The sequence below is a fragment of the Chiloscyllium punctatum genome, chromosome 40 (genome assembly GCF_047496795.1).
Source record: "Chiloscyllium punctatum isolate Juve2018m chromosome 40, sChiPun1.3, whole genome shotgun sequence".
Classification (NCBI taxonomy): domain Eukaryota; kingdom Metazoa; phylum Chordata; class Chondrichthyes; order Orectolobiformes; family Hemiscylliidae; genus Chiloscyllium; species Chiloscyllium punctatum.
The window spans coordinates 68,092,111-68,113,396 of NC_092778.1; the positions used below are offsets into that span (position 1 = coordinate 68,092,111).

Sequence of the window (21,286 nt, forward strand, 5' to 3'; positions counted from 1 at the left end):
ACTCGAGGTTAATGCTTCTGTAGGTTAATGCTACTAGAGGTTAATGCTTCTGTAGGTTAATTCTGCTGGAACTAAATGCTGAGGTCGGTTATTGATGCTGGAGTTCAATGCTGCTGGACGTTAATACTGCTGGAGGTTAATGCTGGACGTTAATACTGCTGGGGTTTAATGCTGCTGGGGGTTAATGCTGCTGGAGAGTAATACTGCTGGAGGGTAATGCTGTTGGGTGTTATTACTGCTGGAGGTTAATGCAGCTGGAGGTTAATGCTGTTGGGGATTAATGCTGCTGGATGTTAATGCAACTCATGGTTAAAGCTGCTGGAGGTTAATGCTGCAGGAGGTTAATACTGCTGGAGGTTAATGCTGCGGGAGGGTAGTGTTGCTGGAGGTTAATGCTGTTGGGGATTAATGCTGCTGGAGGGTAATGATGCTGGGTGTTAATGCTGCTGGAGATTAATGCTACTGGAGGTTAATGCTATTGGAGGTTAATGCTACTGGAGGTTGATGCTACTGGAGGGTAATGCTGCTGGAGGGTAATGCTGCTGGGGGTTAATGCTGCTGGAGGTTAATGCTACTGGAGGTTAATGCTGCTGGAGGGTAATGCTACTGGAGGGTAATGCTGCTGGAGGGTAATGCTGCTGGGGGTTAATGCTGCTGGAGGTTAATGCTACTGGAGGGTAATGCTACTGGAGGGTAATGCTGCTGGGTGTTAATGCTGCTGGGGGTTAATGCTACTGGAGGGTAATGCTGCTGGAGGGTAATGCTACTGGAGGGTAATGCTGCTGGAGGGTAATGCTACTGGAGGGTAATGCTGCTGGGGGTTAATGCTGCTGGGGGTTAATGCTGCTGGAGGTTAATGCTACTGGAGGTTAATGCTACTGGAGGTTAATGCTGCTGGAGGGTAATGCTACTGGAGGGTAATGCTACTGGAGGGTAATGCTGCTGGGGGTTAATGCTGCTGGGGGTTAATGCTGCTGGAGGTTAATGCTGCTGGAGGTTAATGCTACTGGAGGTTAATGCTGCTGGAGGGTAATGCTACTGGAGGGTAATGCTGCTGGAGGGTAATGCTACTGGAGGGTAATGCTGCTGGGGGTTAATGCTGCTGGGGGTTAATGCTGCTGGAGGTTAATGCTGCTGGAGGTTAATGCTACTGGAGGTTAATGCTGCTGGAGGGTAATGCTACTGGAGGGTAATGCTACTGGAGGTTAATGCTACTGGAGGGTAATGCTGCTGGAGGGTAATGCTGCTGGAGGGTAATGCTGCTGGAGTTTAATGCTACTGGAGGGTAATGCTACTGGAGGTTAATGCTACTGGAGGTTAATGCAACTCATGGTTAAAGCTGCTGGAGGTTAATGCTGCTGGGGGTTAATGCTGCTGGAGGGTAATGCTGCAGAGTGTATTAATTTTCTCAGTCTGTTTCCATTTTGGGCTTGAGTGAGAAAAGATTGAACATCTTAGCTCCGTCCCTCTCAAGATCCTGGTATCGTTGGTCTCTACTTTAGGAACAAGCTCAACCTTATCAATGCAACACTGATGTAATAAACTGCAGCTTGTTTTAGACCCTGAATTGCTATGAGTTAGACTGCTAGCTGTGTTTCCTTGCCCATTGTAGACAGAACAGGTTTGAAGATCTCTCTAAGGGCACATGGTGCCAAGTCCAGCTTGTTTCCATGACACAATGAGCCATGGTGAAGACCCATTGTCCAACACGGTGAGCAGCAATGGCTACAGTGTAATAACCCTGCCAGGGTGGAACTCACTGACTCTGGTGACAATGTATTGGTAACATGTCCCTGTCCTAAAAATGCTTTTTTTGTAAAAGAACAAAACCCAGCTGTTAGCACTAAGAGGAGGTAAAAACAATGACTGCAGATGCTGAAAACCAAATACTGGATTAGTGGTGCTGGAAGAGCACAGCAGTTCAGGCACCACTAATCCAGCACTAAGAGGAGGCCAAGTCTGTTCCAGTGAAGTTTGAACAGATGGTTCAGACCTATTGAGAATCTCAGGATGACAAAATAAAATTGTAAGTAGAAGACATTAATATTTAAATAGTCACCCTCTCATCATCACATTTAACAGCAGCGATGACAATTGATGAATTCAGTCATTTATTCTAAAGCAAAATAAACAACAGTACCTACAGTTAGTAAATGAAATCACTCTGTGAAACACAGTGCAGCTTGGACACTTGATAAGAGTGAAACTCACTTACCTGGTTCCAGCGAGCATGACTACTTTCGCCAATTTAACACCTCTTGGAACTAAATCTTTAATCACCTCCCTGACAATCAATGAGCCCATAAACGCATAATTAACTGGAAAGGAAATACCCACATTAATGCACTGAAACAGTTTTATTTGTTTCTCCTTATAACATCTCAAAAAATATACCTTGGCGGGTTTTTGATGCAATTCCACTCCATACATCACTTGAACAATAAGGTACAAACCTGTTTCATAAATATAGAAATGAACAGTTTATTAAATATATTTCAAATTACTATTTCCTGTATCCAACACAAGAATATGTACAGATTTAATTTCAGTGATGGGGTATACAGAACAGGATTGGACATCCTGGAGAAAACAATTCATAAGGCATAGAATAGCTTCTAAACTGAACACTAAGTTTGAACCTCCACGCGCAGATCTACTTAAGCATACACTTAGCATGACAGGTGATGTCTAGTGTAAAAGCAGCAACAGACATATTCGTGGAGATTTTAAAAGCCTCCACAACTGTTTTTAATCTCAAAACCAGCAAGATTTCAGAGAGAAGTTCAGCGTTCAGTGGAATGCATAGATTATTTCATTTAAGGTCGCAACAGATTAGTGATTCGTGCAACCGTGGTGACTTAAAGGCAGAGTTCTTAACAGACCAAACAGTTGAATACATTACTAATGAGTCTTTGTCAGATTTATTACAGTCCAAAGAAGACTTAGAGAAGGCCATTCAGATAGTTAGTGAAGTAGGGGTCCAGAAACAATGCAGCTCAATCCTAAGAAGAGAAGATCAACCCTGACCCAAATGACCAGTAGAGTTCATTCAGTTCTTAAGGACTCATGTTAAGGCATGGCAGTACAGACAGTGCACAATAAGAATCCTTGCCAACACTTTGGGGTAAAGAAGCATCACTTGTAAACAGCGCCCAGTTATTAAAACTCAATGTTTTTACTTTACACAATAAATCACTAGCATAAATTATGCTGAAGCAGAAAATCCCCAGGTAAGCAAAGCAAAAGAACAACTCACACAAAGAGATAAGTTAGGTAGGTTGTTGTCCAGTAGAAGACAAGCCCAAAGATTGCCTCAGGGAAACAGGTTAGCTATATTTCAATTTGATAAAATGATATTTATGTCAATCAGCACTTCCCAATGTTTCCCATCACTGAAGAAAGTGGCAGAATATTATCAGGTAGGAAGCCTTGGTTGGAAAACACTAACTACATTCAACAGAAATACAATGACTTGGTCTGGGAGCATGCCACTGATGGTGAGACATACAACAAGACTCCTGTGCTCCCACCCCCGCCCCTCCAGCCAAACCCAACCCCCAAGATATGACTGATCTCGGAAAGGACAGAACCATATTACCCAAAAGTGTGTGTGTGTGTGTGTGTGTTGGTCTATTTGTGTGTGTGTGTGTCTGCGCATGTGCCTGTGTGCGTGAGTGAGTTGTATGTCTGTGTGTGTGCGTCTGTGTCTGTGTGTGTGGGTTTATGTGTGTGTGTGCGCATGTGTCTGTGTGTGCATCTGTGTGTGTGTGGGTTTATGTGTCTGTGTGTGTGTGCGTGTGTGTGTGTGTTGGTTTACGTGTGTGTGTGTGCGCGTCAGTGAGTTGTGTGTCTGTGTGTGCGTCTGTGTGTGTGCGTGTGTGTGTGTGTGGGTTTATGTGTGTGAATATGTGTGTGTCTGTGTGTGGGTTTATGTGTGTGAGTGTGTGTGTCTGTGTGTGAGTGTGTGTGGGATTATGTGTGTGTGTGAGTGTGTGTGTGTATGTGTGTGAGTGTGTGTGTGTCTGTGTGTGTGAGTATGTGTGGGTTTATGTGTGTGTTTGTGTGTGTGAGTGTATGTGTGTCTGTGTGTGGGTTTATGTGTGTGTGTGTGTGTGTGTGTGTGTCTGTGTGTGTGAATGTGTGGGTGTGTGTGTGTGAGTGTGTCTGTGTGTGTGAGTGTGTGTGTGTGTGTGAGTGTGTGTGTGAGTGTGTGTGTGTGAGTGTGTGTGTGTGTGAGTTTGTGTGTGTGTGTGGGTTTATGTGTGTGAGTGTGTGTGTGGGTTTATGTGTGTGAGTGTGTGTGTGGGTTTATGTGTGTGTGGGTTTATGTGTGATGGCTAACATGCAGCTGCAGCAAGTTATTAGGAAGGTGACTGGATTGTAAGAGGATTTGAGAACAGAAATATTGAAGACTTGCTCCAATTTTATAGGAGGTGGAGTACTGTGTGGCGTTTTGGTTTCCTTATTTCAGGAACCACAGAAGAAGTGCTACAAAGATTCACCAGACGCAGGATGGCGGGAATGTGCTGTTGCGAGAGCGTGGGGAATCTGGACCTGTACTCACCAGAGTTTCAAAGAATGAGAGATGACCTCATTGAAACATGCAGAATACTTAAAGGGATAGACCAGGGAGATGCATAGGATTGGAGTTGTTTTGGGGCTTGTGTTAGGTATAGGGTTAGCCTAACCTTGACACTGGGTAGAATTGTCTCACTTGTCTGAGGAGTCTAGAACCAGGGGACACAACGTAAAAATAAACGGGATGCTATTTAGATCACAGTTGAGGAGATTTTATTTGACTCAGAGGGTGGTGAATCTGTGGAATTCTCCCCCATTGGGGGCAGTCAAGGTGCAGAGTTTGAGTCTAAAGCTGGATAGATGACCAATGGCATAATGGGTTTTAGAGGTGGGGTCTGTGAAAGGTTTTGAAGTGTTTCAGCAGCCATGACTGTAATAAATGGAGGAACAGGGTTGATGGGCTGAATGGTCTACTCTTTTTCTTATATTTTTTATCTTTCTAAACCCACATCCTCGCTGTCCCCATGGTTATCAGCGATGATCCCATTGAATGGTGGGACAGGCACAAAGGGCTGAATGGCCTCTTTCTGCTGTCAGTGCTAGCTCCAATTACTGAGGAAGGAGCTTACCATGAGCAGCAAGACAGGCCGACCATAGGAATAGCAACCAACTGATGACTACCCAAGGGAATGAGATCAGAGCCTGGTGATACCACAACTGCCCCTTAACCACGTCATTGCAAAAGGAGAGTGCAAGGTCTGCAGATGCTGGAGATGAGAGTCGAGAGTGTGGGGCTGGAAAAGCGCAGTAGGTCAGGCAGCATCTGAGGAGCAGGAAAATCAACGTTTTGGGTGTAAGCAGGAAACCTGATGAAGGGCTTCTGTGCTTTTCCAGCACCACACTGTCGAGACGCCATTACAAAACCCTAGCCTGCTCCAGGGGCAGGTGTTTGAACTTTTGTTGGGTAAATCCTGGAAACACAAAGAGAGACTGACACCCAGAATCACAGCTTCTACTCCATTTCCCTCTGACTCACATCAGGAAATACCCAGGGGCAGCTGCCAAGCATTTAACCTCGGGGGGCAATCTCACAGAATTGTTATAGTGCCAAAGAAGACCAGTGAGTCCGTCATGCCTACACCTGCTCTTCAAACAAGCAACACTTATCCCGTGCTGCTTTCTCCCCACATCCCTGCACACTATTTCCATTCAAACAATTATCCAATGTTCCTCTGGAATGCCTCAGGTAAACCTGCCTCCCCCACATTCCAGGCAGTACATCCCACAGCCGAAACACCTGCTGGTTTGCCTCACTTTACCGTGATCTGCTTTTCGTTTGCAGATCACTTTAAATCTACATCCTCTTGTTGTTGTTCCTTTTCCAAACCAGAACTGCTCCACCCTTTCACATTTTATCCAGGCCCTGTTCATGATTTAAACCTCGATCAAATCTCCTCTCAGCCACCTTCTCTCCAAGGAAGACAGTTCCAACCTCTGCAAACTGTACTCACCACAGGCATGTTTCATCCCGAGAACCATTCTGAAAAGTTGTTTCTACATCTGAACAAAACAGTTGACTCCTGCAACTAAATGCAGACATCTTTGTTCCAATCCTCCGTACTCACAAAGATTTACCCAGGGAGTGTTAGAGAAAAGTCTTACTGTAAAGTTCCATCACATGAAAACACTTGTACCTCTCTGAGAACAAATAGTATTTGAAGTTGTTCAAAACAAACAAGATAAATTCTGTATCACTTCATGCTCCAATCGAATTATTTCAACTCCTTAGCTACAAGGGAAATATCAATTGGCTTTATCATAACTTTTCTATTTCATTTGAGAATTTTGAGTTCAATAACCCAAGAGATGTTCTCCACATATTTTCACTGACTTTTTTCAATCCTGAACCTTTTATAGAGAAAGGAAATATCGCCAGGATTTCTGTCTGACTGAGATCTGCCCCCTGAGTTTATTCAGTGTAAAAACATCAAAGAGATTGCAATCTCATTCAAACATACAGCTGACTGCTGCTCATCACAATGCAGGGTTTTCACAAAGACGACAAATTCAATGGATGCTTGTTATTTCAAAAGTTGGATGCCAATTACTTTAAACTTTCAAAGTGATATTGAAAAATGTCAATTCACTGTGAAACTTCGAGTAGCTGAGGGAATAAAAGGGGTTTGCTTATTGAAAAATAAACAAAATTATTCAACGGAGTGCACACAAAAAGTGATTATTTTAAACATCGGTATCTGACCCAGTGATTCACCTGAAATTCAAAAGAAAATGATGTCGTGTGAAAACCAACCAACGGGCAACTCCAGTCATTTTGAACTCACTGTGGCCCAATCCCCAGTGACGGGGTCATATTTTTATTCTGATCTGTAATGACTTCCATGTGTTCTTCAATCATTCAGCATTGAAATTATTATATTGTTGAAATTATTATTTTGTTGAACTTCAAGCTCCGTTTGAAGTTCAAAGTTTAATTCTAAAAAATCAGTCCATTATCATTATGAAGATAAGTGATACCCTACTCAATTTAAGAACAAGAACTATTAATTTTACTCAGAAACATGAAAATATGTTCCCTGTTATATTGTAGCATCCACTGTGGGTTGTGTTAAGTTTATTAAAAGTCATAGAGATGTAGAGCATAGAAACAGACCCTTCGGTCCAACTCGTCAATGCCAACCAGATATCCAACATTAGTATAGTCCGATTTGCCAGCATTTGGCCCACATTCCTCATGATTGGCAACTAAATATCCCAGGATATCAATGCTTCAGACAGGATAGAGAGGGAGGTAAAAGGGGTGGAGGAGTTGCATTACTGGTCAGAGAGGATATCCCAGCTGTGCTGAAGGTGGGCACTATGGAGGACTTGAGCAGTGAGGCAATATGGGCAGAGCTCAGAAATAGGAAGTGTGCAGTAACAATGTTGGGGCTGTACTACAGGCCCCTCAACAGCAAACGTGAGATAGAGATACATATATGTAAACAAATTATGGAGAGATGTTGGAGCAACGGGGTGGTGGTGATAGGAGATTTTAATTTTCCCAACATTAACTGAGATTCACTTAGTGTCAGAGGTTTAGATGGAGCAGAATTAGTAAGGAGCATCCAGGAGGGATTTTTTGAGCAGTATGTAAATAGTCCAACTCGGGAAGGAGCCACACTGGACTTGTGTTGGGGAGTGAGCCTGGCCAGGTGGTTGAAGTTTCAGTAGGGGATTACTTTGGGAATAGTGATCACAATTCCATAAGTTTTAGAACACTCATGGACAAAGACAAGAGTGGTCCTAAAGGAAGAGTGCTAAACTGGTGGAAGGCCAACTATAGCAAAATTCGGCAGGAGCTGGGGAATGTGGATTGGAAGCAGCTGTTTGAAGGGAAATCCACATTTGATATGTGGGAGGCTTTTAAAGAGAGGTTGATTACAGTATGGGACAGATGTGTCTGTGAAAATAAGGGATAGAAATGACAAGATTAGGGAACCATGGCTGACAGGTGAAATTATGAGACTAGCTAAGAGGAAAAAAGAAGCATACATAAGGTCCAGGCAACTGAAAGCAGATGACGCTTTGGAAGACTATCGGGAAAGTCAGCGAAATCAATGTTTCGGGCAAAAGCCCTTCATCAGGAATAAAGGCAGTGAGCCTGAAGCGTGGAGAGATAAGCTAGAGGAGGGTGGGGGTGCGGAGAGAGTAGCATAGAGTACAATGGGTGAGTGGGGGAGGAGATGAAGGTGATAGGTCAAGGAGGAAAGGGTGGAGTGGATAGGTGGAAAAGGAGCTACGCAGGTCGGACAAGTCAAGGAGGCAGTAACTGAGCTGGAAGTTTGAAACTAGGATGAGGTGGGGGAAGGGGAAATGAGGAAGCTGTTGAAGTCCACATTGATGCCCTGGGGTTGAAGTGTTCCTCATGGAGGTCCTGGGCCTCCTTCACCGCCGCTCCCTCACCACCAGACGCCTGGAGGAAGAACGCCTCATCTTCCGCCTCGGAACACTTCAACCCCAGGGCATCAATGTGGACTTCAACAGTTTCCTCATTTCCCCTTCCCCCACCTCACCCTAGTTCCAAACTTCCAGCTCAGTTACTGCCTCCTTGACTTGTCCGACCTGCCTATCTTCTTTTCCACCTATCCACTCCACCCTCTCCTCCTTGACCTATCACCTTCATCTCCTCCCCCACTCACCCATTGTACTCTATGCTACTCTCTCCCCACCCCCACCCTCCTCTAGCTTATCTCTCCATGCTTCAGGCTCACTGCCTTTATTCCTGATGAAGGGCTTTTGCCCGAAACGTTGATTTCGCTGCTCGTTGGATGCTGCCTGAACTGCTGTGCTCTTCCAGCACCACTAATCTAGTATTTGATTTTCAGCATCTGCAGTCATTGTTTTTACCCTATCGGGAAAGTCAGACCAGTCTGAAACGAGGAATTAAGAGGGCTAAAAGGGGTCATGAAATATCTTTAGCAAACAGGGTTAAGGCAAATCCCAAAGCCTTTTTTTTGTATATAAGTAGCAAGAGGGTAATTAAAGGAAGGTTTGGCCCACTCAAGAGCAAAGGAAGAAAGTTATGCATGCAGTCAGAGAAAATGGGTGAGCTTCTTAATGAGTACTTTGTATCAGTATTCACCGAGGAGAGGGACATGATCGATGTTGAGGTTAGGGATAGACGTTGATTACTCTAGATCAAGTTGGCATAAGGAGGGAGGAGATGCTGAGTATTCTAAAAGGCATTAAGGTGGACAAGTCCCCAAGTCCGGATGGGATCTATCCCAGGTTTTGAGGGAAGCAAGAGAGGAAATAGCTGGGCCTTAACAGATATCTTTGCAGGATCCTTGAACACAGGTGAGGTCCTGAGGAGTGGAGAATTGTTAATGTTGTCCCCTTGTTTAAGGAGGGTAGCAGGGATAATCCAGGTAATTATAGAACGGTGAGCTTGACATCAGTGGTTGGGAAGCTGCTGGAGAAGATACTGAGGGATAGGATCTGTTTACATTTGGAAGAAAATAGGCTTATCAGTGTTAGGCACCATGGTTTTGTGCAGGGAAGATCAAGCCTTACCAACTTAATGGAACGTTTTTTTATATATCGAAAATTTTTTATTCTTTTTACATATATGTATATATATTTATTGAAAAATTTTTACTCTAACAGAATTATTTAAGGAAGTGACAAAGCTAATTGATGGGGGAAGGGATGTAGATATCATATGCATGGATTTTAGTAAGGTGTTGGGTAAAGTTCCCCATGGTAGGCTGATGGAGAAAGTGAAGTCACATGGTGTGCAGGGTGTTCTAGCGAGATGGATAGAGAACTGGCTGGGCAACAGGAGACAGAGTGGTAGTGGAAGGAAGTTTCTCTAAATGGAGACCTGTGACACAGGAGTCCGTGCTGGGACCACTGCTGTTTGTGATCTACATAAATGATCCAGAGGAAGGTATAGGTGGTCTGATTAGCAAGTACGCAGATGACACTCAGATTGGTGGAGTAGCAGATAGTGAAGGGGACTGTCAGAGAATACAGCAGAATATAGATAGATTGGAAAGATGGGCAGAGAAACGGCAGATGGAGTTCAATCCGGTCAAATGTGAGGTGATGTATTTTGGAAGATCCAACACAAGCGTGAACTATACAGTAAATGGAAAAGCTCTAGGTAAAATTGATCTACAGAGAGATCTGGGTGTTCAGGTCCATTGTTCCCTGAAGGTGGCAAAACAGGTCCATAGAGCGGTCAAAAAGGCATATGGCATGCTTTCCTTCATTGGACGGGGTATTGAGTACAGGAGTTGGCAGGTCATGTTACAGTTGTATAAGACTTTGGTTCGGCCCCATTTGGAATACTGTGTACGGTTCTGGTCACCACATTACCAAAAGGATGTGGATGCTTTGGAGAAGGTGCAGAGGAGGTTCACCAGGATGTTGCCTGGTATAGAGGGTGCTAGCTATGAGGAGAGGTTGAGTAGATTAGGATTATTTTCATTGGAAAGAAGGAGGTTGAGGGGGGGGACCTGATTGAGGCCTACAAAATCATGGGAGGTATAGACAGGATGGATAGTAAGAAGCTTTTTCCAGAGTGGGGTCTCAATTACTAGGGGTCATGAGGTCAAGGTGAGAGGGGAACAACTTAAGGGAGATATGTTTGTAAAGTTCTTCACACAGAGGGTGGTGGGAGCCTGGAACGTGTTGCCAGCGGAGGTGGTAGGGACGGGAATGATCGCATGTTTTAAGATGTATCTAGACAGATACATGAATGGGCAGGGAGCAGAGGGATACAAATCCTTAGAAAATAGGCGACAGGTTTAGATAGAGGATCTAGATCGGCGCAGGCTTAGAGGGCCGAAGGGCCTGTTCCTGTGCTGTAATTTTCTTTGTTCTTTGTTCTTAACTTTTCCAATACACATACCCATCCAGATGCCTTTTAAATGTTGCAATTGTACCAACCTCCACCACTTCCTCTGGCAACTCATACCACCCTTTGCGTAAAAAAGTTGCCCCTTAGGTCCCTTTTATATCTTTCCCCTCTCACCCTAAACCTATGCCTTCTAGTTCTGGACTCCCCTACTCTTGTCTATTTATCCTATCAATGCCCCTCATACTTTTATAAACCTTCATAAGGTCATCATTTGCCCTCCGATGCTCCAGGGAAAACAGCTCCAGTCTATTCAGCCTTTTCCCATAGTTCAACTTCGAATCCTGGCAACATCCTTGGAAATCTTTTCTGAGCCCTTTCAAGTTTCACAACATCCTTCCGATAGGAAGGAGACCAGAATTGCACGCAATATTCCAAAAGTGGCCTAACCAATGTCCTGTACAGCCGCAACATGACCGCCCAACTCCTATTCTTAATGCTCTGACCAATAAAGGAAAGCATACCAAATGCCTTCTTCACTATCCTATCTAACTGCAACTCCACTTTCAAGGAACCTGCATTCTAAGGTCTTTCATTCAGCAACACTCCCCAGGACCTTACCATTAAGTGTATAAGTCCTCTTAGTAAATTACTTGTCTTTCCTTTCACTCTGTTCACGATGTATCCTGTGAAATAGCTCCACAGAGGCTAGGAACCTGTCATGAAGTCACCCTTCATTTTCACATGAACAGGCCTTGATTCCAGTCCTGCCTTGTTCAGAGTCAGATCCCAGAGTGTCAGTATCTCTGACACTCCTGTTTATATCTGTCAGCCAGGGCTCCCTGATTGGACTAGATTAACAGCCCCAATCAGGGAGCTCTTCCCTATGAGGTCCAGCTGACTGACCTTGTTCCAATCCCTCCATCCTGTTCCATATATTCCTCCTGCTAAGGTGTGTTGCAATCCTTTGCTAGGGATTTCCTTGTGACTGGGAGTATGTGAGTCTAACCAGGGAAAACCTGTGCCCTTATTTTGCCTTTACCCCTGAGGGAAACCTCTTGCTGTTGGTACCTGCTGTTCTCAGTTAATTTCAGCCAACATGTGGTTGCTGCTTGCTTTTCGAATGTTAGATGCTGATTGCTGGGAGAATGGGTCACAGGTTGAGTCAATATGCATTTCCAAACAGCTGGTTTGAGTGACACTGGTCAGAATAAGGTGTCGATTGTTCGTTCACAGTCTGACTAGAGTTCCACCTACTGTAGGGAAAACTGAAATGACTCAATGCAGGAAGGGCAGGGAAGATTTTCTCTCAAATGTTTACCTTAACCACTAAACAATTTTAGTCATAGATTCATTTGGAACAATTTAGCAGGTTTGCCAGTTCACTTGTTCCATTTGAATTTCTGTCCTGTGTTATCTCTCCTAATGCGAAGCACATTCTCATAGCTGAGAAATTAAAAGAGAAACTTACACCGTGTTAGCATTCCACCAGTGTGGGTTCTCCTCTGGCTGAGCCGACAGAATCCCAGAACCTGCCACAACAATCAATAACAGACAATGTCATTCCTCACAATCATCAGAATTCATATTTCCTCATAATTATAACAGCTCTCCATTAACTGCAAGAACAATCTATTTATAAAGGCTTCCTTTGTCTTCGAAAGGCACAGCACCAAAGGAAGTAATGGCCCAGAATTTATTGTCAGTGTAACAATGAGGCTGATGGAGCTGAATGTTATTTATGTGCAAATTTCATAGTAAATTAGACAGGCATTCACAGACAAACGTGAAAATCCAGGGGCTGCTTTCTGAATTGCCATTAGCTTCCCAGAAATGCTGTCTCCTTGTCAAATCTCCCTTTCAAATGCAGGGAAGGATATGAGGTTATTGCCTGTGTCTGGTAGGAACTGAACTCAGTATCAAATGGTTGGGCTTCTGTATTTCAGCTGAAATATCCTTTTTTAAATGAATTGTACATTTCAGCTGCTGATGAAGAGCTGAAAACAAACTTAACAAAGTCTGGAATCTTACTGTTTCAAATTTTAAAATTCATTTGTGGGATGTGGGTGTTACTGGCTGGGCCCAGCATTTATTGCCTGTCCCTAGTTACCCCCTTGAGAAGGTGAGAGTGAACTGCCTTCTTGAACCGCTGCAGTCCATGTGCTGTAGGTAGACCCGCAATGTCCTTCGGGATGGAATTCCCGGATTTTGATCCAATGACACTGGTTATGGGTTTGGAAGGTGCTATCTAAAGATCTTTGGTGAATTTGTACAGTGTATCTTGGAGATGGTACACACTGCTGGTTCTGAGCATTGGTGGTGGAGGAAGTGGATGTTTTTGGATATGGTGCCAATCAAGAGGGCTGCTTTGTCCTGTGCTGGGCTCCTTCATCAATGAGGAGGGGGATATTTGTGGAGCCTCCCCCTCCAGTGAGTTGTTTAAACATCCACCAACATTCACAACTGGATGTGGCACTGCAGAACTTGGATCTGATCCATTGTTTGTTGGATCACTTAGCTCTGTCTATCACTTGCTGTTCATGCTGTTTCACATGCAAGTAATCCTGTTGGGTACTTTATCAGGTTGGCACCTCACTTTTAGTTATGCCTGGTGCTGCTCCTGGCGTGCCCTCCTGCACTCTCCATTGAACCAGGGCTGACCCCGTTGATGGTAATGGTTGAGTGGGGGATATGCCGGGCCATGAGGTTACAGATTGTGCTGGAGTACAGTTCTGTTGCTGTTCATGGCCCACAGTGCCTCATGGATCACCCAGTCTTGAGCTGCTCAATCTGTTCAAAGTCTGTCCCATTTAGCACAGGGGTCATGACACACAACACAATGAAGGGTATTCACATTGTGAAGGTGGGACTTTGTCTCCACAAGGACTGTTTGGTGGTCACTCTTACTGATACTGTCATGTACTGAAGCATCTGCAGCTGGCAGATTGGTAAGGATGAGGTCTGGTATGTTTTTCCCTCTTGTTAGTTCCCTCACCACCTGCCGCAGACCCAGTCTAACAGCTATGTCCTTTAGGACCCGACCAGCTCGATCAGTCATTCTGCTGCTGAACCATTCTTGGTGATGGACATTGAAATCCCCCACCCAGAGTACATTTTGTGTCCTTGCCATCCTCAATGCTTCCTGTAAATATTGTTCAACAGGGAGGAGTACTGATTCATCTGCTGAGGGAGATCAGTATCAGCAGGAGGTTTCCTTGCCCCCCATGTTTAACCTGGAGCCATGAGACTTCATGGGGTCCAGAGTCAATGTTAGGGACTCTCAGGCAGCTCCCTCCTGACAGTATCACACTGTGCTGCCACCTCTCCTTCATCTGTCCTGCCCGTGGGACAAAACATATTCAGGGATGGAGAAAGTGAGGACTGTAGATGCTGGAAATAATAGTCAGAGTGTGGAGCTGGAAAAGCACAGCTGGTCAGGCAGCATCCAAGGAGCGGGAGAGTCGACATTTCGGGATAAGCCCTTCATCAGGAATGAAGGACTTATGCCTGAAATGTCGATTCTCTTGCTCCCAATATCCAGGGATGGTGATGGTGGTGTCTGGGACATTGTCTGTAAGGGATGATTCCATCAGTATGACTGTGTCAGGCTGTTCCTTGACTAGTCTGAGAGACAGCTCCCCCAGTGATGGCACTAGCCCCCAGATGTTAGTCAGGAGGGTCGACAGGGTTGTCTTTTCCGGTGCCTAGGTCAATCCCAGGTGATCCATCCAGTTCCATTTCTTTGAGACTTTGTAGTGATTGGTACAACTGAGTGGTTTGTTAGGCCATAGAGGGAAGTTGAGAGTTAACCACATGGCTGTGGGTCTGGAGTCACATGTAGGCCAGACTGGGGAAGGATGATGGGTGTCCCTGCTGAAGGGTGTTAGTGAACCCGATGGATTTTTCTAACAATCAGCAAGGGTTTCATGGTCACTATTAGATTCTTAATTCTGGATGTTTTGATTGAATTGAGATTTGACCGTCTGCTATGGCAGGATTTGACCCGGGTCCCCAGATCATTAGCTGAGTTCTGGATCAGTAGTTTGATGATAATACAGACTGTTCTGATATAACGTGATCGTTCCATTCCTATGCAATCCCATCTTATAATAAATTTGTGCAATGGGACCAGAATAGTGTTATAGCCAATGCAGGTAAGGAAAGTTCACGTTCTACAAATAACATTCTAAATTCTTCAGTCACATTAAACCCTGTTTGTGTTGAAGAAACACACGTTATAGCAGAACTGACTGTATCAATAGGCCATCACCTCCCCGGTTTCTCCAAAGTTGTTGGAGATTGTTTTGAAAGGATGAACATTTGAGAAACTTTTTCTTTCTGTCTATTATTGTTTCTCTTCCTTCATCTCCATTGATTTGTCTTTGTGATCTAACTCTGAATGGATTGCTTTATCCATCAATAACAGCACCTCAATCTGACTGAGTGAGCGATAGGATATTGTTGTTACATAGATCCTAGTGACCTCCCATCGACTGTAACTTTCTGTACCAAAGCTCTCGTGTATTCATCAGATTCGGGCAAATCAAGTGGACAGCAGGAACTGTTAGATTCTCAGCCGCAGTAAGTTCAGAAGGTGGATAATATGGTTACCTCTCTGGGTGAGTGGCCACTCAGCAGAGCTCATGAACCGAGGAGTGGTGCTGTATCTTGCATCACAACTTTCTTTATTGTAACAACACCAGCCACCTATGTTCATTTCCAAAAGAAAAAGAAGTGAATTAATGATGCTGTACTCCTCCCTCACGTAACCAAGAATATTTATCCAATGTAACACAGCTTATTCATTACAGAAACAGAGCTTCACAAAATTAATTAAACTCAGCCAAATTTTGATTTGACAAAAGTATGATTTTTAAGAATATTTCAATATATTTGCCAATAATCAAATTTTCTACAACCAGATAACTCTTTATATAATGTCACTCTTTACAAAACATTTAGGGTGGTACAGTGGCTCAGTGGTTAGCACTGCTGCCTCACAGCACTAGGGACCTGGTTTCAATTCCAGCCTTGGGTGACTGTCTGTGTGGAGTCTGCACATTCTCCCCGTGTCTGCGAGGGGTTCCTCTGGGTGCACCGGTTTCCCCCCATACTCCAAAGATGTGCAGGTCAGGTGAATTAGTCATGCTAAAATATCTCAAAGTGTTCAGGGATGTGTAGGTTAGGTGTATTAGTCAGGGGTAAATATAGGATAATAGGGGAGGGGAATGGGTCTGGGTGGAACACTCTTCGGAGAATCGGTGTGGACTTGTTGGGCCGAAGGGCCTGTTTCCATACTGCAGGGAACCTATAAGTCTTTATACAATATAATTCTAATAATGTAATGGATTAATAATTTAACTCTTTATATAATATAACTCTTGAATAATAAAACTCTTTATACAACTCGTTAATTATATAACTCTAATAATATAACTCCTTATATAATATAACTAATAATACAATGCTTTAATAATGAAACTATTTATATAATATGTCCCTTTAATTATGTGACGACTTAATAATATACTTCTCTATTGAATATAACTCTTTATATAACATAACTCTAATAACTCTTTATATAACTAATAATATAACTCTTTAATGATATAACTTTATATAACTCTTTAATAATATAATTCTTTGATAATATTCTTTGTATGACATAACTCAAATAAAATAGCTCTTTAATGATGTTGGTTTGCTCGCTGAGCTGGAAGGTTCATTTCCAGACGTTCTGTCACCCTCATAGGAAACATTTTCAATGGGCCTCTGGGCGAAGTTCTTTAATATTATAACTTTATATATTGTATAACATTAATAATATAACTCTTTATACAATATAACTCTTTAATAATATAAGATTTTATATAATATAACTTTAATTTTAATTCTAATTATATATCTCTTTAGTAATATAATTATCTGTATAACTCTTTATATAACATATCTTTTAATAATGCAACTCTTTATATAACTAATAAAATTCTCTTTTTGTTCAAATGGAAATGTTTTACTTAAAATTTAATTTAAAAATGAGCCCTTGTTTTTGACCCTTCACTTTACTACAATCATACACAATTCAGCGTATCAAATTAAAGTTACAGACAAATCTTGTTATAACTAGACAACCATTCTTTTTCCATCAACAACTTCTCTCATTAAAATATTATATTTTCAACTTACAATGACATATTTGGCTGCAAAACTGATGCAAATAGTTGAGCTAACTTTAGATCACAGTAATGGAAAATGGGAATAGCCATGGGAAATGCAGGGTTACAGGGGGAGGTGGGACTGGGTGGGATGGGCAGAATGGCCTGTTCCATACTGTAGGGATTCTATGATCCTACGATTAATTCTCCTATCTTGACCAAGTTGATTTTTTTCGGATGTTCTTCCTACTGTTTTTATCCGGTTGCACATGAATTCAGGGCAAGCCTCAACACTAAGGTGAGAAATGCCGTTGTTATTTCAATGAAGAAAATGCAGCAACCGAGAAGTAACATGAATATGGTCAGGTCATCTGTTTTTGGTGGAATTGCTTGTGAGGTAAATGTTCATCAAGACACTGGGAAGAACCTTTTAAAATACCATTTTACTTCTACCTAAGGGAGTAGCTGAACATTTCACACAATGACCCAGAGCATATACAACCATTTGTTCAGATCAAAATCGTTGAACTCCCTCACCAGCAGGCACTATGGGTGACCCTTCACCACATGAAGAGCAGCAGTTCAGGAATGAAGCTCACCACAACCTCCTCCCAGGCAATTAGGAACGGAAAACAAATACTGATCTAGCCAGTGACACCCATATCCTGTGATGGTGGAGCTCGGAGGGTTCCTGCATGAATTACCTGCTCAAGCCTAAGGAGTGGAACATGAAGACCCAACCCAACACAGAGATCACGCCATGTGCTATATCTGCAACCTGACAGCCAGATACCACCCAGAGAACCCTCCCCAGAACTTAGAATTCTACGTTATGTGAAATGTCTGCGGGCAGGAAACTAATCTTTTCTTCTTCACATTTCAAAATAACCACTGTCAAATACTGGTGCAGTGCAAGTCTGTCATAGAATCCCGACAGAGCAGAAGCAGGCTGTTCAGCCCATCAAATCCAAACCAACCTTCCAAAGACACAGGGAGAATGTGCAAGCATAGTCACCCGAGGCTGGAATCAAACCCGGGTCCCTGGTGCTAAGAGGCAGCAGTGCTAACCACGGAGCTATTGTGCCACCCTGCCCTGGCATCAGACAGATTAAAGTTACAATCTACACTGAATCAGAGCTCCACTCTTTTGACTCTCCCACTGACTTGTCCATGCCAGTCACACAGAAAGTTCCAAGAAATTCTGACTTCACAAGCACATAACCTTGAGGTAACTCTACAGTTGAAAATCCCATGGGATCAGATGAGATTTACAGCAATATTATTCATTGGCTTCAATGTACAGTGAAATCAGACAGGAAGCAAAACCAACATTTCACCCATTTCCTAACTGACCAGTCAGGTTAAAATTGCCTTCTTTTATGTGACTTCACTATGTTCTCATGGGCAGGATCACCGACTGGTGTTAAATGGGTTAATGCTGCATTAAAAGGAGTGGGCATGGGAACAATGGTAATGCAGAATGGTAATCATAGACTGGAATTTCCAATGTGTTCAAGTGTTTACAACAACATAATAATAAACTGTCTAAAAATCTCATCAATTCACATTGCATCATCTGTGGACACAACTGGTTTCTAGTTAGTGAGCCCATTTGTAATAATTCCATCAATAATCTACAACATTCATGATGATCCATATTGATAGAATAACTTTCATATAAAGGGTATACATCTATTAATTTACCATATTTTGCATACCTTCCAAAAATATTAACCATCGCTTGCTCCCTTTTGATTCCCTTATGTAAAATCTGCAAATTAACAAGGCAATAAAAATCAATATAAAATCCAAGACAAGCCACATGTTGTGTTAATTTGATTCTATTTTATGAATGCCAGAGTGAATATTTTAATCTTTAAGTAGACACAATCAAACATTAGCTATGTGAATTTTTTCTATATTTTATGCATCTAAAATGAATGTTATACCCAGCTGGAGTTCCATCATTGCATGTCACTGCTGTGTTCCTTAGGAAAGTGAGTTTCAGTTCATCCGGAGAAGCTGATTTTGAGCATTGGGACAGACTCTGAGCTAGAGTCCTGACATGAGACACCAGATTGTTATTACTGCCTTCTGAAGCAGTGAGGTTAACATGCTGAAGGTATTCATTTGTGACGGGTTGTGTTGATGCTCTACTCAGATTTGGAGTCCTCCTATTTGAGTTGGAATTCCGAGATATTGCTTTTGAACTGGACCTGCTCTGGGACACCACAGCTCCCAACAAAGTGATGAAACAGACCGTGCTCAAAGGGTGCATGGCACAATGCAATCTGCAAAACACACAGACACTTGTTAAACAATGGACTTTGTCAATTTCACAAGGAAGGTTTCAAATCATACATACCTTTAGAGATGCACTGAAGGAATTTGTTGCAGTGGTGATGTTTGTTTAGATTCAGAAACTGTTTAGTCTCGACAGTACCACACTCTCAGAAAGACAGTGAATAGGTGAGGTCTAGTCCTGAAGCCAATCTACCTCAAGGAAAAATGCATCGGATCTCCTCAAATCTCGGATGTGAATTTGATTTTATATTGTTGCCACATGGATCAAATTTCTCCTTTCTAAATTCTGCTTTGAGCTTGGGGCCAAGAAGGTGTAGATGACATGGATTGGACCAGAAGCTAATACACACATGCACCATTGTGAGAAGTGTAAATCATGTCTTTGTCCCGACAACTCCAGAACTGGCAGTTATAAGCTCTATTATTTTACTTTGCCAGATGTTTAATTAGGAGATTGTTTTGATCAAGGCACATTTTTATATGGAATTCACTGAGTAGAATCCTCAAAAATAAATAGTAAAGACCACAGCAGGGTTGTTTCTGCATTAATATGTCTACATTCTGCTCCACAGATCTGCTTTGTCGATGCTTTTAGCTGGCTGGATTTCTGCTTCTATACAGACACGTTTAACGTTTAGAGAGCACAGCAGCAGTTAAAAGTAGTAAAGTAAAAAGATACAAGCTGCCTGTCACAATACATAAATGGCAGAAGTTTAAAGCAACGCATTTTCCACAGCTCCCCTGAAAGCAAAGCAACACATTTACAAACTATAGTGAGCAGGAAAAGTTTACAAAGTTAGTCCCTATTTCTGCTCAGTTATGTAGGTTGAAATATCCTAAAGTTTTCAGAAATAATTACAGCATTCTCACAAGATAAATGCAATTACTAACTCAATACATTAGGCAGGTTACTGCAAAAATGCTTGACTGGACATTCTATGAAAAATGGAAGTTATTCATATAATCAATATTTTCATAAGCACATTATCATTTGGCAGAGCTAAGCTTCACATGGTGCAGAGCAGCAGGATTCATAGCTTTACCTTTGGATTTAGTTGCAGGGTTATCTTTCCTGGGACTCTGAAGTAAATGGTCATTACCCAAGTTTGACTTGAACACTTTGAAGGAAAACCCTGGCTATTTGAACCTGCCCTGCATATTGCTCAGATAGCAGGAGGGTGACGTATTGATCATTAAAGAGGATCACGAGTGCAGTGCTCTAACCAAACACTCATCAATGAAATGCTGGACATTCACATTCATCAACCAGACCCAACTGAGCAAATGCTAAGATTCATCATTGAAACTAGTCTCCCTATCAAGGTTTAACAGGGCCTGTCAACACAGGAGAGCTGAATTTTTTAGGTGTTTATAGGAAGCTACAACATATCCAACTCTCCAAACTACCAAACAATCATTCAATATTGACAGATTGCTTTTTGACACCAAAATGTGGCACAATTTCTCACTGAGTGCTAATCAGCCACTAATGGCCTTGAAATTTGCATTCCTTTAAAGTGACTGAGATCTTCTGTCAATCTGGATGTATTTCAAGTATGTATCTGAATGTCAGAATTGAATATTGAAAAATCCGTGAGTTACATCTTTGATAAATGTCCCTTTGTATTTTGTTCCTCTGAAGCTGTTTATTTCTGATGAAGAAGTGCAGCTGGGGTTAAGATGTTTCACAGGTTCCTGGGAAGGCATAAATAGTTCATCCTGAAAATTCAGCAGAAATTTGAAATTCCATTTAGCAAGGGTAGACATTCCCTGGAGCAGAGGTTATTCTGCCTCTGACACCAATGTTTGCAGCTGAGTTTTTTTTTGCAGGATGCCAGCAGATGAGGTTGGACATATTTCAATGTTTTTAAGTTGATGCAATTATTGGTTGGTTTAAGCAACCACATCACCAATCATATGACCTTTCACATTTTGTCAATGTAGCCAA

The 21,286-nt window shown here is 42.5% G+C and overlaps 1 protein-coding gene across 2 annotated transcripts in view; it reads right to left on the reverse strand.

Moving 5' to 3' along the window:
- LOC140464728 (carboxylesterase notum2-like) overlaps window positions 1–20,495 on the reverse strand; it is a 61,299-nt gene extending 40,804 nt beyond the window's left edge. Inside the window, exons 1-7 of one of the 2 annotated variants that reach the window (XM_072560195.1) lie at window positions 19,400–19,569; window positions 18,984–19,325; window positions 18,753–18,805; window positions 15,491–15,586; window positions 12,351–12,411; window positions 2,395–2,453; window positions 2,216–2,318 (exon numbers count right to left, since the gene is read on the reverse strand). In XM_072560195.1, the coding sequence (XP_072416296.1) occupies window positions 2,216–2,318; window positions 2,395–2,453; window positions 12,351–12,411; window positions 15,491–15,586; window positions 18,753–18,805; window positions 18,984–19,312 (701 nt within the window). In that variant the 5' untranslated portion in view covers window positions 19,313–19,325; window positions 19,400–19,569. Of the gene's footprint in view, window positions 1–2,215; window positions 2,319–2,394; window positions 2,454–12,350; window positions 12,412–15,490; window positions 15,587–18,752; window positions 18,806–18,983; window positions 19,326–19,399; window positions 19,570–20,381 lie in introns of those variants that run through there. The other variant, XM_072560194.1, reaches the window with a different exon arrangement.
- Between the last annotated feature and the right edge of the window lie 791 nt (window positions 20,496–21,286).